The 14,000-nt window shown below is 39.4% G+C and overlaps 1 protein-coding gene across 19 annotated transcripts in view; it reads left to right on the forward strand.

Annotated features, from left to right (window-relative positions):
- Ampdeam (AMP deaminase) overlaps positions 1 to 14,000 on the forward strand; it is a 33,684-nt gene that overhangs the window by 14,219 nt on the left and 5,465 nt on the right. For 7 of the 19 annotated variants that reach the window (XM_076788000.1, XM_076787999.1, XM_076788001.1 and 4 more), the window contains 4 exons: positions 1,668 to 1,845; positions 11,024 to 11,228; positions 12,182 to 12,368; positions 12,508 to 12,857. In XM_076788000.1, the coding sequence (XP_076644115.1) occupies positions 1,668 to 1,845; positions 11,024 to 11,228; positions 12,182 to 12,368; positions 12,508 to 12,857 (920 nt within the window). Of the gene's footprint in view, positions 1 to 1,667; positions 1,846 to 2,739; positions 2,851 to 3,063; positions 3,654 to 4,139; positions 4,495 to 4,675; positions 4,766 to 8,645; positions 8,989 to 10,555; positions 10,956 to 11,023; positions 11,229 to 12,181; positions 12,369 to 12,507; positions 12,858 to 14,000 lie in introns of those variants that run through there. The other 12 variants (XM_076788014.1, XM_076788015.1, XM_076788008.1 and 9 more) reach the window with 11 other exon arrangements.

The following is a 14,000-nucleotide window of genomic DNA, read 5'->3' on the forward strand; positions in this document are numbered from 1 at the left end:
GCGAGAATATTCTGTCCGGCAACTGGCGTGGCGGGAACGAGGCACAATGAACATGCTGTATTGATTTAAACAGCTATTAAGCAGAACTCTTCAGAGTTCGTCGTGGCAATAGGTGGGGAATACGTTGTTAACACATTGAGCGCCGGCCCCGCGAAAATGCGGGTTTCTGAGTCTATCGCTTGAGCACCGGCCCCACGATAATGCGGATTTTTTTTTGCTGGTTTGGGCTTTAAGTGGCCGATACGGCGCTCAATGTGTTAAGGAATTTACACGTTATAACAAACAAAATAATAATTTATTACTATGGTAACAAAAGAAAATATCATTTGACAATCTGTATGGTGAAACAATTCATAAAACAACTCAAGTAAACACGGCGGAAGTTATGAACGTTCTGGTTCGTTGCCGTCGTGAAAAACGTTGACGATGGACACGCAGGGAAATATTCTGCCAAAAAATTTTCCTTGGAACGGCGAGAAACTGACAGTAATGACCTGTCATAAACTTCTCCATACAGAACAGCCCCGGGAACAGTACATAAACAAATCGAGCCAATCATTCGGCCTGCCTATCCCCACCTCAGCCGCGCCCGTAGACCCAATGTTTTGACGCCGAACGTCACGCGCTACACAGTTTGTGTGACCGCTGTAGACAAATATTTCGACTACAGCCGAAAATGCGTGTAAAACGAGGTCTGCCTCTTCCACTCTGATCCAATCGGCCGCGTATTCCTATCTAGAAAAGTCACCGCAGTCCTGCCAGGGAATCTTTTCTCAGCTTCGCATCAATACAATGTCACCACTTCGAACCCATACGACATGGCGTCTTGCCACCCCGTTAGCCCATTGCTTTTCAGCTATCGCTCATACGGGCAGTGTATTTGACTGCTTCGGAATAAACAAATCGACGGGCAACACACCACGCCTTTTCGCGCAACGTTGCATGTATCCATCACAGATACTGTGGTTACTGGCTGACGGACTGTGACAACGATCGACAGCAGATTATGTATCGAGATTAGGTTAAATGCGCTTAGGTGCATAGGTTGAATCACGCGTTGTAAAAAATAGACGACGAAATTTAATGGGACATTCTTCGCTAGCAAAGAATTTGGCATTTTATCATGAAATAATCAATATATAAAGTATTTTTCAGATAGAAATGTTTATTCTATATGTTTTGTTAAGGTAGTATAATGAAGGGCTGTAAGCCATTTTGGAATTATCTTGTGACGTCACACGTTCCCGACGTCTTTTCTTCACTGAATTCTTCGCTTTCCTATATATGTACTATATGGTCTAACAATAAGGTGTGGACGCGGTATCCTTCGGACTCGGTTCGGTATGGGCGCACTGCAGTGTGAACGCGGTATGCTACAGACGCGTACGGTACGAACGCGGTGCGACGCGGACTATAGTGCTGCATACGGATTTGTGTCGCCCCCACGCGATCTCCCGTAGGAGGGCACGAGTACACGTGCACGAATCAACATATTTCCGCAAACAAGTACTTTATAAGGAAGTGGATCTTACTTTCGACATTTCAATCGAGACATGTCCCCCAAATGCATTTCTGTATTTTTCTTTTTTCTTTTAATAAAAGTCTAACTACGTGCTTTACGAAAATAGCAATAACACTGTGTACATACGCGATTCTTTGTATTGCAGGTAGTGAAAGTCCAGTGTTTGGGTTGGAATCTAGCGTAGCGGGAGCAGTTGCTGGATCTTCTTTGAGGCTAGCACCACAAGAATTACCAAATGAAATTTCAGCACCCTACGAAGTGCCGCAGTTTCCAATCGAACAGATCGAGAAGAAACTGTTAATACAAAGACAACTAACTGTCAAGTAAGCGAAACTACTATCAATGGACTCATTAACATAAATTGATAATTAAGTTTTAAGATTAGTTTATTAGAAAGATTAATAGAATGATTAGTTTACTAGACAACGCGTAAAAGAAATTATGAAAATGTTGCGTTTGTTGGAATCGCATGAAAACAGTAATGGTAACTACCTTTGAGATCGAATATTTACAAATTTTCATTCAACAAAAATATTGATTACTAGTTCTCCGCGTTTCCAACAAATTACATTTCTTTAAAAATGTCTTTCACGTGTCATCTAGTAAATTAATTTACTAATAACTAAGGATATTATTCCGAAAGGCACTGGTGGCCGATCGAGATGAAACTTGGTGGGTATGTAAAACTCGACATTCCGAACAACTTTTTCCTATACATGTAACCGCCGCTCAGCCATAGTTTCGGAGATATTCGCGAAAAACTGCAGCTACTATTACATTGAATATGTGCATGTCCGAGTCGTGCGTATGTGTCAGCATGGTGCAACAGTTCATCAACTGTTTCTACAGATACATAGTGAGTTGAGATTCATGCCCTCATCATTGTACTGTATAGCTTTTTTTATTCCAAAGACACTAATGCTCGATGTCACTGACGTTGCCTGTGCTAACAATAATAATCCTTCTCAAATTTTCAAAGGGGGATGTTAAAAAGTCGCCAAATTTTGGGTAGTTCGAACATACTATGAAAAGAGGGTGGGGATCTTATTTGGATTCGGAGAAAATCAAAGTAGTTTTAATTTGCTTGAGTTTATTTTGTCACACGATGGTGACTCTGGGTTGGAAATTAAAGGTTGAGTTTCGACTTGATCTGACGATTGCGTGGTTAGGATTATTCCTTTGGTTACGCTTTCGATATTGTTCTGATCTTCTTCCAGTTTCGTGGAATTAAGAAAATTGGGTGGTAGACAGGGGAAAACATTTAAGCCTTGACAACTCATGTTGTGAATTGGAGTACTTATGGGTGAGGACGTTGGATTTTCAAGGAAGTACGTGTTTTTATTAACATGTTCCTATTGCAGATAGAGAATATTACGTTTCGTTTTCGATAGAGTCTTGAATAATTGTATCAATAATCATATTCAAGATTTTGATCGAATATTTTCTGCGAGAGCTACTACGTGTTTGCAACCACATTTTGGTATAAACAAAATTATTATAATAACAAAGTAGCTTACCTTTATCGAAATTTTCGAGTAAACGAACAGTTGTTCTAATTGTGAAAATGTAGCGAACGTAACGCGGTTATATATATTGAGGGAGATTTGTTACGTATAGTGCTGTGCTCGCACTCGCACGGACTTCGATAACACTGTGACACGCGCACGAAGCAGGAAGGCAGGAAGGGGGTAGCTTACACTTGGGCTTCAGCTTCGGCGGCCCTCACGGTCGCGACCGCGACTTGCGTCCTGTTCAGTCGTCGTGAGACAGCCGGCACGAAGTGACCTGTTTCGCGTTATGCACTGCGTGAGATTTCAATCATTTCTGGTCCACGACCACGACCACGACCACGAGAAATTACGCCCGTGGACACACGCAAGACCAACGATCAGTTACCGATAACCTTTTCCGAACTCGCGGCTAGTGTTTTCGAGACTAGGCCGTGTGAGTCGGTCTGGCGATTCATAGATATTTTACGCTTCGATATTGCGTTCACTGTACGTCTGAATAATTCAACTTTGCCAACGTTTATCGACAAGATTGGAAGTGAACCGGATTAGGCGAAACGTGCAACCCTTATATCTTTTGTTACGTGCTTGTGACAGTTCGAAGAATTTCCTTTTCCGACATTGTACGTACATACGTATTATTTCTTGTCTAGTCATTCTGTCATCGAGAAATCACTCTGCGAGAGGTTTATTCCCTTTTTTTTTATCCAGATATTTACCAAGTAAATTAGTGTCTGAAATACAATATAATTTTGCGAATATTCGAAGCAACGAATCGGTGCAGTTTCTCATAACCAGAGTCTCTATTTGTTGGTAGTTACAACGTACATAGGTGGTCATTTCATTGCAACTTGAATCATTGATTTTTGATTTTGTCGAAACAGTTCGGATAAATACGGTTCACGAACGTTCGTACCTATTTCGCTTCCATTGATTTACAATCTGTGCACGGCATTTTATCTCGAATCAACTATATCTTTCATTCGTGCGTTGCGACACACAATCCGAAGAGTCAAGTTAATACATATTGAAAGATCGCGTGCGTGTTAAATGATTTCCTTATACGTTCAAAATGATTAGTTTCGTTGTCACAAGTGTTGCAATTATAGAGGTACAGTGAGTGGAACGCTAAGAAAGAATTTCGCATTATCTGCTGAAAGGGTGAATGATGGCTGTGAATGCACTTGTAGAATATTAGTTAATGCTTATTTTTAATAACGTCGAATATGATATATGGAGGCTTCGGTCCTTTTCCGACGGTTCGTACAAATATTTCGTGAGTCTAACAGTCTATTTGAAATTACGTTATGCAACTGAAGTTCAGAATCAGAACGACATAAATCGAAATCGATAATACGGTGCATAATAGAAACTAATACGAAGTATAGGTACACGTGAATACAGTATTATGGTATGCGAACGATGTTATTTTCATTCTGAGTCTTACCGATGAAGAAGCAAGGAGTAATATACAATACAGTACAATATAATACAATACAATGCAGTACAATACAATACAATACAGTACAGTACAATACGATACAGTACAATACGATACAATACAATGCAATACAATACAATAGTAATAAAGAAACAAAATTTGACGAAGCGTTTCGCCGTTTTGACACTAATATCGTGTATGCAGGAAAAGTAAGAAACAGGAAGGATTCTGTAACATGTTCGCTGGTGCGAACGAATCGAAACGGTGGCTGAGGGATAATAGGATACTCTTGAGGTAAATTAAAGTGCGGTATTAACGATTACATGTACTCTTTGATGAGTAATGTTGCCAGTAAACGCCAGTAAAATAGTTTGATCGTGGTAGTTGTCATTGAATTACTTTTACCTATATTACTCTCCATCAGTCCCGTTTAGCAAGCCTTGCGGCGGGCAAGGGCGCCCGCCGATGCCCGCGGGCATAGCTGAGGGCAATGTGACATTAGCGGGAAAAATATTGTTATAGGCTGACCCATCACAAGGGGGCGTGGTTCGTTGCCCGCCAAGTCGCTTATGCCCGGGGAACCAAATTCTTTGCCCGCACGGGCGATAGCTGAACGGGACTGCTCTACGTATACTGCTCTATGCATATTGCTTTCCAAATAAGTTCGAAATTCGCAGCCTGATCCTACGTGGATAAAGCCTGAGATATTTCGATGGCCAGCAGCGATCTTCATATATCTACAAATTTTAATTAGTCTTGGTTAATAAGTAAATGTAGCAATAGTTTGTCGAAGTTCAGCTTGCACATCTCGCAGTAGTAGCTGAATGATTCTGGTTGGTACGATACTTGATTTCGAAACTATCGTCATTTCAGCGAATTACTAGTTACAGTAATTGAATAAACTATCACCAATCTTTTTCATTGTTTAGTACATTACAATATTTATTTCTCTATATATTCCGAGTATGTATACGATAGTGGATGAAGCTTCAGTGAATGTCTACTACTGCAAAATTACTATTAAACAACAAAAATATTGGCTACGCAGAGTCCACAGTTACGAGTAAGTGGTAGAATTTGTGTAATGCCCGTGTAATCATACATTTTGTATGCGAGTTTATCGTTACATTTCTACTATGCTCCCCATCGGCGACCATGCGCCTGTACAACTTTTAAATATCCAATTACGTGATCGCTACTAACACTATAATTGAAGTACGAACGAACATGTGCACTTAGTTTCTCCTATTATATATTTAACAATGATATAACAAAAGATAAACGTTGTTCAGAGTTACCGGGCTTTATGCGTCCATAGTATAGACTTTTCTAAGATTTCTGACATATGAAACGATACTGATAGGTCCTATGGGGGGTTCCTTAATTTCACAGGTTCATCAAAAAACAGATATAGAAAATATTATTAACGAGTTCCTACCTTCTACAGTTCAAGTATTATAAAACCTCATAAATGGTTTTGATGTTTGAAGAAAACAAAATTCAACTGACGCATAGACATACAATATAGTTTACTGTATGTAAGTCTAATAGATTGCGTCGTAATAAGCTGTTCCAAATAACTCGGTAAATGATCCCCGGCTAGGAGTGTCTCCAATTTACGGCGACGTTTCGGGAAACCCTGACCTGGTAGTCATACAGACTCTGAAAAGCAAATACTACTAAACTATCTGTGTTTACGAATGCACCTCTTGCCCAGTAAGACAAGCCTGTCGGTGTCGAGCGATATTGCGCAACTTCTGACAATGAACGACTTAACGACTTAAACAGTTTAAACGTTCAGGTATATGAGTTACTTGATTTATACTTATTTGTGTTACACTCGCTATACAGGGCGGTCGGTAACCGAGCGTACAACAGGTAAGGGGGTGATTCTACAATATACAGGGTGTCCGTCTATAAATGTCCGAGCAAATATTTCGTAATTGGTTGAAGTTACAAATATCCTCTTTGATATTCCAAAACAAATTCAAAAGTACTTACAATCCAGTTTACTTCTTCGATACCTCAGATGCCGATATTCTCGTAAACAATGCATAATATTGGTTTTTTACCGAATATCATTTTGACTGCAAATGACTCCTACTTCATAAATGTGTGAAAAAATGGGGGTATGAATTTTGGAAAACGATGGTGACCGTCATAACTCGCAAAGGTCACGAGTAAAAAAAAATATTTTACATTTTATAGCAGACCACCCCCTTACTCATGGCAACTACGACCCCATCTCGGGGAAACAAGCTCCCCCTATGTGATCCTACTCTAGCAGGACCCCTCGCGGGCCACCCACACGGGGTCCCCCCACCCGAGAGTCGTTCGGCTGGGCGGTACGAGTCCCAGCTCGGAGTACCCCTCCCTCGCTCGGGGGGTGGAGTAACCCCGTGGGTCTCTCCACCCGGCCGAGGGAGGAGGTGTGCGCACGCGGTAAGGAGGGGCCAAGGCGAGTTCCGGCTCACCCCGTCCCCTCGCCCCAGCCAGCCCGTGACGCACCGAACTAATACTCCATCCTAACTACCGCGTTAAGTGCAATAATTGCGCATGTATAATGCGCAATCTAATTTCGTCTATAACAATATTTACTTAAATATATATTACGACACCTCCCGTATTCTTCTAGCGTACACTTCTCATCTTGCTGCTACAACCGTGCAATCCCCAGATTATATTCTAGTATTAAGAAGCGTATGATTAATATAATCTAGGTCCCGACAACCTTAAAATCTCTATCGGGTTTTTTCAACATTTTTCTCGGTCACGAACTAATCGAACAACAAGAGATCCTATTATATACAGATCCTACAGATCCTATTGTATACATGTATTGCAATTATTGATAAGGTCATAAAGCGACTGACTAGTACATAAATCACAATTTTATATTCAGCGTTACTTTAAGGTCGTTTTTAGCATTTTTGTTTGCACTTCCTGTAAATAGTGTAAATAAATAGCAAATAAAAATCTTGGTTAAACTTTACCTCTGGAAATCAGAAATTTCTAACTTTTTGCGAGAAAATGCCGAAAATCCAAGTTTTAAACCAAGGAGATCACTAATTCAAAAGTTATACGTGTGTAAACATGTGCGATTTTCACCATTTTTGACAGGTAGGGGCACCGCCATGTTGGTATCTAGCGTCGCGCGTCGCTCACTGAGCTGAGCCGTCAACGTAGAGCGCCGATCTTTGGGAGGAAATATCTTTCCCGCACACAAATAAAGAAAAAGTTGTAAATATAACTTGCAATCCTTACTCGCTTGCATGGCTAGGGGGCTCCGCCCACCAGACCCCCAGGAAACCTAACAGAAACCAACAGAATGTTTTGTACCTGAACTATAGGATAACTAGATGCCGAAATCCCTCCTAACTTCGGCTTATCCAATTGGATCTTGGTGAAAAAGTCGACAATCATCTCACGGCAATAGTGAAACCACGCCGCAATACAGTGATTTCTCTATATACATATGTCGTCAAGGCCTGGATGATAAACGTTGCGGAACTATCCCCACTACCGCAAGGTATACCCCGTGAGGGGCCACGAAGCTCGAGAGGCCTCGAATGCTGAGGAGTGTAAACATAACACGGCTTGGCTGTGTATCCTAGACGAAACATGACGCTGGCAAGACCCGTATTGTTGACATATATCGAGAATTCGCTGTGCTTACTGACGAAACAGATGGATCTTCCACTGTAATATCCATCAACTTGTACACCGTATCTAGCAGCTCCGCTCGTTAAGCGACGCGCGACGATTACTACATGCCAACATGGCGCCGCCCTTACCTGTCAGAAACGCTGAAAATCGCATATCTTCACACACGTATAACTTTTGAACTAGCGATCTCTTAGTATTGAAACTTGGATTTTCGGCATTTTCTCGCAAAAATTTACAGGATTAAATATAAAAAGCTAAAATTTCTGGTTTCCTGACGTAAAGTTAAGCCAAAATCCTTTTAAAAAAAGGGTCAAATCCTACCGACTGATTCAATTTTCTTTTTAATTTTATTGCATCTTTTAATTACGAGTCATTTATCTCGATATATGTGTATATTATTAACTTCGATTAATTAGATTTCTGAATCAGTCGGCAGGATTTGAGCCCGGGTCATCCATGTGGAAACATGTCATGTTACTATCACGCCACACCGTCTCTTGTCCGAGAAAAAAGATATTGTATTTTACGGGAGTAATGAAACTTTAATCGTTAATATCTCGGAAGCTATTGAGTATTTGACCCTATAATGGGGTATATTCGTAAACAGGAGAACGAGATCTATGAGTGTGCTAAACTTCAACAAAGTCGGTGACCTGAAGGTCGTGGACTTATCGTCTCTACGCAAATCGGATAATTTGTTTTGAACGTTCTCGTTTGTTGTACGACTGCTCCTGCTTCTCTTTCCTTTTACATTCCTTAATAGTTAATTTGTGTTCTAAGATAAGTCCTCACATATTTTGGAAGGGCAGGAATCCGCGACCAAATTTTCCTGGAGAACATTGATTCTGCAGGTGAGTAACCGTTCTCCAGCGGTGTTGTTCTGTAAGCCAACATCCTAAATTGATATCGCCGCATTTTTCAACACATTCTATGCGGACAATTTTTCCCCAATCCAAGCCGAAAAGCGGGCGATACTGATAATGCACGGCAAGACTAGTGCCTATGTCTATAAACAGAAAATGCGTAATTTGACCTTCACCGAACATCCGAACAACGGTGTTTCAAAATCCATGGATACTGAACGTCTGGTGCGGCATTATCGAAAATTTTGTCACTGACCCGCACTTTTTCGAAGGACATTTAACTGGGCAAGTTTATGTTAACTTCCTACATGATGTACTACCCCAATTATGTGAAGAATTACGTCTAAATAAAAGGCGCGTTATGTGGATACATGATGACGGTGCGCCTCCGCACTATGCACTATGCTCTCGAACAGCAATGAATGAAATCTTTGCAGAATGGTGGATAGGTCTTGGAGGTCCTGTAGCCTGGCCGCTCCGTTCGCCGGATTTAACACTACTCGACTACTTACTTCCTATGTAATAAATGTTGGAATGTTGAGCAAACTTAGAAAATCATTTAAACAAAGAATTGTTAAGTGCATTGAAGTAAGAGCAAAGAGTAAGAAACAAAGTGAGTGCATTGTGTTCATTTTGAACACATACGAAACTAAAGAACAAATAAAAGGTCCACACCTTTTTTGCAACTCCCTGCAAGTTTGACCTTAAATGACCTTGAGTCATAGGTCATTGAACTCATCTTAAAACGTACTATTTGATGGTGGATAAAAAAACATTTAAAAAAAGAAAGTTGACATTCACTTCACCTTGGAGTGTGCACCGGGAATAATAAAAGTCCCACCGTATGATGTCCCCCTCGGTACTGAACAACTTTCATCTGAAACATTTTTGCGTAGAATCAATATTTTTGGAGATATTCGTCTGTAACGCTTTACAATTTCCACCCGGTATGAATTCCACGTTTTTTTTCTTTTCCTTTCTTTTTTATTTCTGACACTATGTTGTAGTAGTGGGGTTAATAAATGACCTCATAAAGACACATTCACACAACCCCATGTTTTCAAAACTAATGCCGGATATTAGTCAGGAACTGTTTCACCGATCCACTTTAAATTTTCCACACTATTAGTTCATAATATTCCCCAGAACATGCACCAAAAGGTTTAATCAAATTTTCAATTTTAACCACTTTTTAAAACTAAGTACAGCGATAAGTTCTTGCGAAAATCGTAGTGAATTGTTTAAAGTTCCACCATTTTGAAATATGCCATTTTTACACCACCTTTGGTTCATGTTCTTACAATTGTCAAATAAATTGAAAAAAAAAATGATATTGGTTTCAGAAACAAATGTTTCAGTTTCAGAAAAATACCTATTTACGATGCTGATCAATTTCTTTTGTATTAATCATCATTTTATTGTTGCAAAAATTTTGTTTACACTTTATAACGTTAAATAAAATACCTTTATAGTTCCGAAAGGATTAGCGCATTAGTCTCTAACAAATTCCAGAAATTTATAAAAAAATAAACTGTTTTATAGGGACTTCTCCATTTAATTAATTGATTTGAAGTTTTCCGAATATTTTTGAGCATTACCGTTTCCAGGAATTATCTAAATCAAATTATATTCGAATTTGTTTACAACAACGAAATAAAAATGATGTATCGATGATATCGTGAAAGTTAGAACAATTTTGATTTCCACTAATAGCTTATTCATTTTGTTCGTTTGCGTTGTTGCACGTTATTGGCAATGGGCTACTGTCCACTTATCTATCTCATGTACTCTTAGTAATTGCGTTTATTCTGTTCATCGACCGGTTGGCGAGAGGACTGAACCAGCCATGAATAATTACGCGATTTGACTCGTTTGCCCTCCACGATAATCATCGACTGTTTAGCATTCTAAACATCGAAAAGGAATTATTGTATTATTTACTTATTTATTAACATGTAACGTGCATTTTATTCAAATTTTTTTGTCAGTGCCAGAGGAAACATGTTTATTCTATTTTTTCCAGAGCTGCCAAAGATCTAGAAGAACGTCGTAGTCACTATGAACCCTCGCTTGGACCCGGTATACCAGATGACGTCGATCATATTTTCAACCTCGAGGAAAATGATTTCGTACCACACTTTCAAAGAGTTTCTATATCTGGAGAGGATACTTCCGGAGTATGTACAAAATTGAATTTCAATTCGATGAATTTTCAATATTTAATTTTCGTGAGTACAGTAATTTTATTACTAATACAGATATTAGCTCTTTAATTACACAGTTCTACACACATTTGGGCAACTAACTTGCAGTAGGTGTTTTAGTCAATCTTTTTCCCTTCTATGTAGTGTGTGAGTTTTGAAAAAATCCCATCTAGCGGCTCCTCTAGTTAGACGACGCACGACACTGAGTACATACCAATATGGCGTCGCCCTTAACTGTCAAAAACGTTTAAATTGCTCAACTTTCAACACGCATAACTTTTAAACCAGTGAATTCCTAATATTAAAACTTCGATTTTTGGAATTTGCTCGTCAAAATCTACAGGATTATATAAAAGAGAGTTAAAAATTTCTAGGTTGCCAAGGTGAAGTTTAACCCTGATTTTACTTTCGGGTCATATTGTCTCGAACAGTTTAGGCATAACAAATTAGGCGTAGCCAAATGTTAATGTATCTACTACTGTACATTGTAGATGTTAAATATCTCTTCAGAAAAGAATAACGAAGTAGAAACATAAAAAAAAAATAAAAAAAAGTTTAGACCTTTTCTTCGGTTGCTATGCTTATGAATCACTGTTGACATACAAAATATTTCAAATATTTATTTTTAAAAATATTTTAGCTAGGTAAAAAACACAGTATAACATTTGTCTTAACAAACAATGCCACATTCCATATAAAGGTATAAAGTAATGCATTTAAAAAAAAATAACTCGATCTTAATATCTCCCTCTTAACTCTCTTACGTGCAAAAATGCTATACGAATACACTGTACTAGTATGCTGTTTACTACTACTACTAATATTACAATAATTTTGTTATGTCATCAATAGTTTGTAAGATGTGCATCTGATTAAAAGAAACAATTAAATATTAAATATTATTATATAAAAGAAATATTAATATTAAACGTTCGGTACGCAGGATTTCCCGAAATAATTCAACATGTATATTTTAGGTACCTTTGGAAGATCTCCAGCAAGCGTCACATATGTTGGTTCAAGCACTGGCTATACGTGAGAAATATATGAATAATTCGAAGCAAAGTTACCCTTCTATTACTTCACGGTTTTTACGCAGTATCGACAAGAGACCAATAAATAGTGACGATGAAGTACAGCATGATGACCGCAAGGCCATCGCAGGTATGTATCATAGTATGCGAAGGTATGGGCTATTCCACGCCAACAATAAGTGATACCACATATACAAGTATTCTTGGGTCTTACAATCTATAAAATTGGATAGTGCACGAATTAAAAGTTGATGACATTTTATTTGTAGATCACCCTGTTCACGCGCCTGCATCTAGAGGAGATCCATGGGAATGCGAATTTCCTCCGTCGAAAAATTACAAAATCGCTCCAGTTAATGGTGTATTCAATGTATATGCTAACGAAGAAGATTTTGCTGACGGAAAACCAATTTCATATTCGTATCCAGATTTGGCAACTTTCGTCAGAGATATGAATCTTCTTTGTACAATGATCGCTGATGGCCCTTTGAAATCTTTTTGCTACAGAAGACTGAGTTATCTTTCGTCAAAATTCCAATTACATGTACTACTGAACGAGCTTAGAGAACTTGCGAGTCAAAAGGCAGTTCCACACAGAGATTTTTACAACATCAGAAAGGTCAGTATAGCAATGATACGTACACAGTGGAAAAAATACATATACATGTTAGTGGCAGCTTATTTCGAGAGAAATCGTCGGCAGATCGCCTGACGCTACTTCGCTTTCGGTTAGTTCAAGGTAGCCGATACTTTGTACATAGTCACGGCGACTTCTGAGGGTTGGCCAGTGCTTTAGGTAGTGTCAAAGTGGGGAAGACGGTGTGTGTCTTCTGGTAAGAGCAATGTCTCCAGATCAGGGGAATTGACTCGAATTGAGGAAGAAAGATACCCTCTCTCTGTCAGTACCGGATTAGTCACGTGACATTGTGAAGGAATTGCACGGAGGAACAGCGTCGTGGAAGGAGAAGGGTAAAGTGGGAGATAAATCTTAATCTGGCAACTCTGGGTAACAGAACTGTGATGGCCCTCACGGCGCGGCACTTACCCTAGAACCGTCGATCTATATCGTACGCATGAGCGAATATCTGCATTATGGCCTACCTCGATTGCTAACAACGCCATACTACAAACGCAATATTATTCTTCTATCAATTAATGTTAAACCTATGTCCGTAAGATTATTGATAAGAAAAAAAGGGATTCTTGAGAAATGGGGAGGTTGATTTTCGATTAACGCTTTACTGGTTATAATACTATATTTCAACTAATAGTTAAACGCTCGCTGTTGACTCTCTCTCTAAAACGCACTGCAACACATGGCTCCACACGCCGAACTTCCACGCTTGCACTCTGTATATCGCATCCATGGCTTACATTCGTAAAAACATATACTTTTTACATATCCTTCTTTTAGAAAGTTTCTTAAGGCTTCTTTCCCACTCTATCCTTCCCCTTCTACGACACTACTCCCCCACGCTTCCGACACGGCCCGGTTAGGTGACGCGTTTCGTTTTTGACGTGTATGTATCACAACGTCACGTAACTAATCCGGTACTGGCAGAGAGAGGGTAAAATTTTCCCCTCAATTTGAGTCAATTCCCCTAATCTGGCGACACTGAATGAAGATGCGCATAAAAGAACGGTTAGTGAGGGAAGTTGGTGTTTGAGGGACCCCGACGCTACCCAGACCTTTACCTACTATCAAAAGTAGTAATTTAGTGGGTAGAGCACACCGTAACCCACCCAGGCTTGGCTTATATAA

This window comes from Halictus rubicundus, chromosome 5 (assembly GCF_050948215.1).
Source record: "Halictus rubicundus isolate RS-2024b chromosome 5, iyHalRubi1_principal, whole genome shotgun sequence".
In the NCBI taxonomy this organism is placed as follows: Eukaryota; Metazoa; Arthropoda; class Insecta; order Hymenoptera; family Halictidae; genus Halictus; species Halictus rubicundus.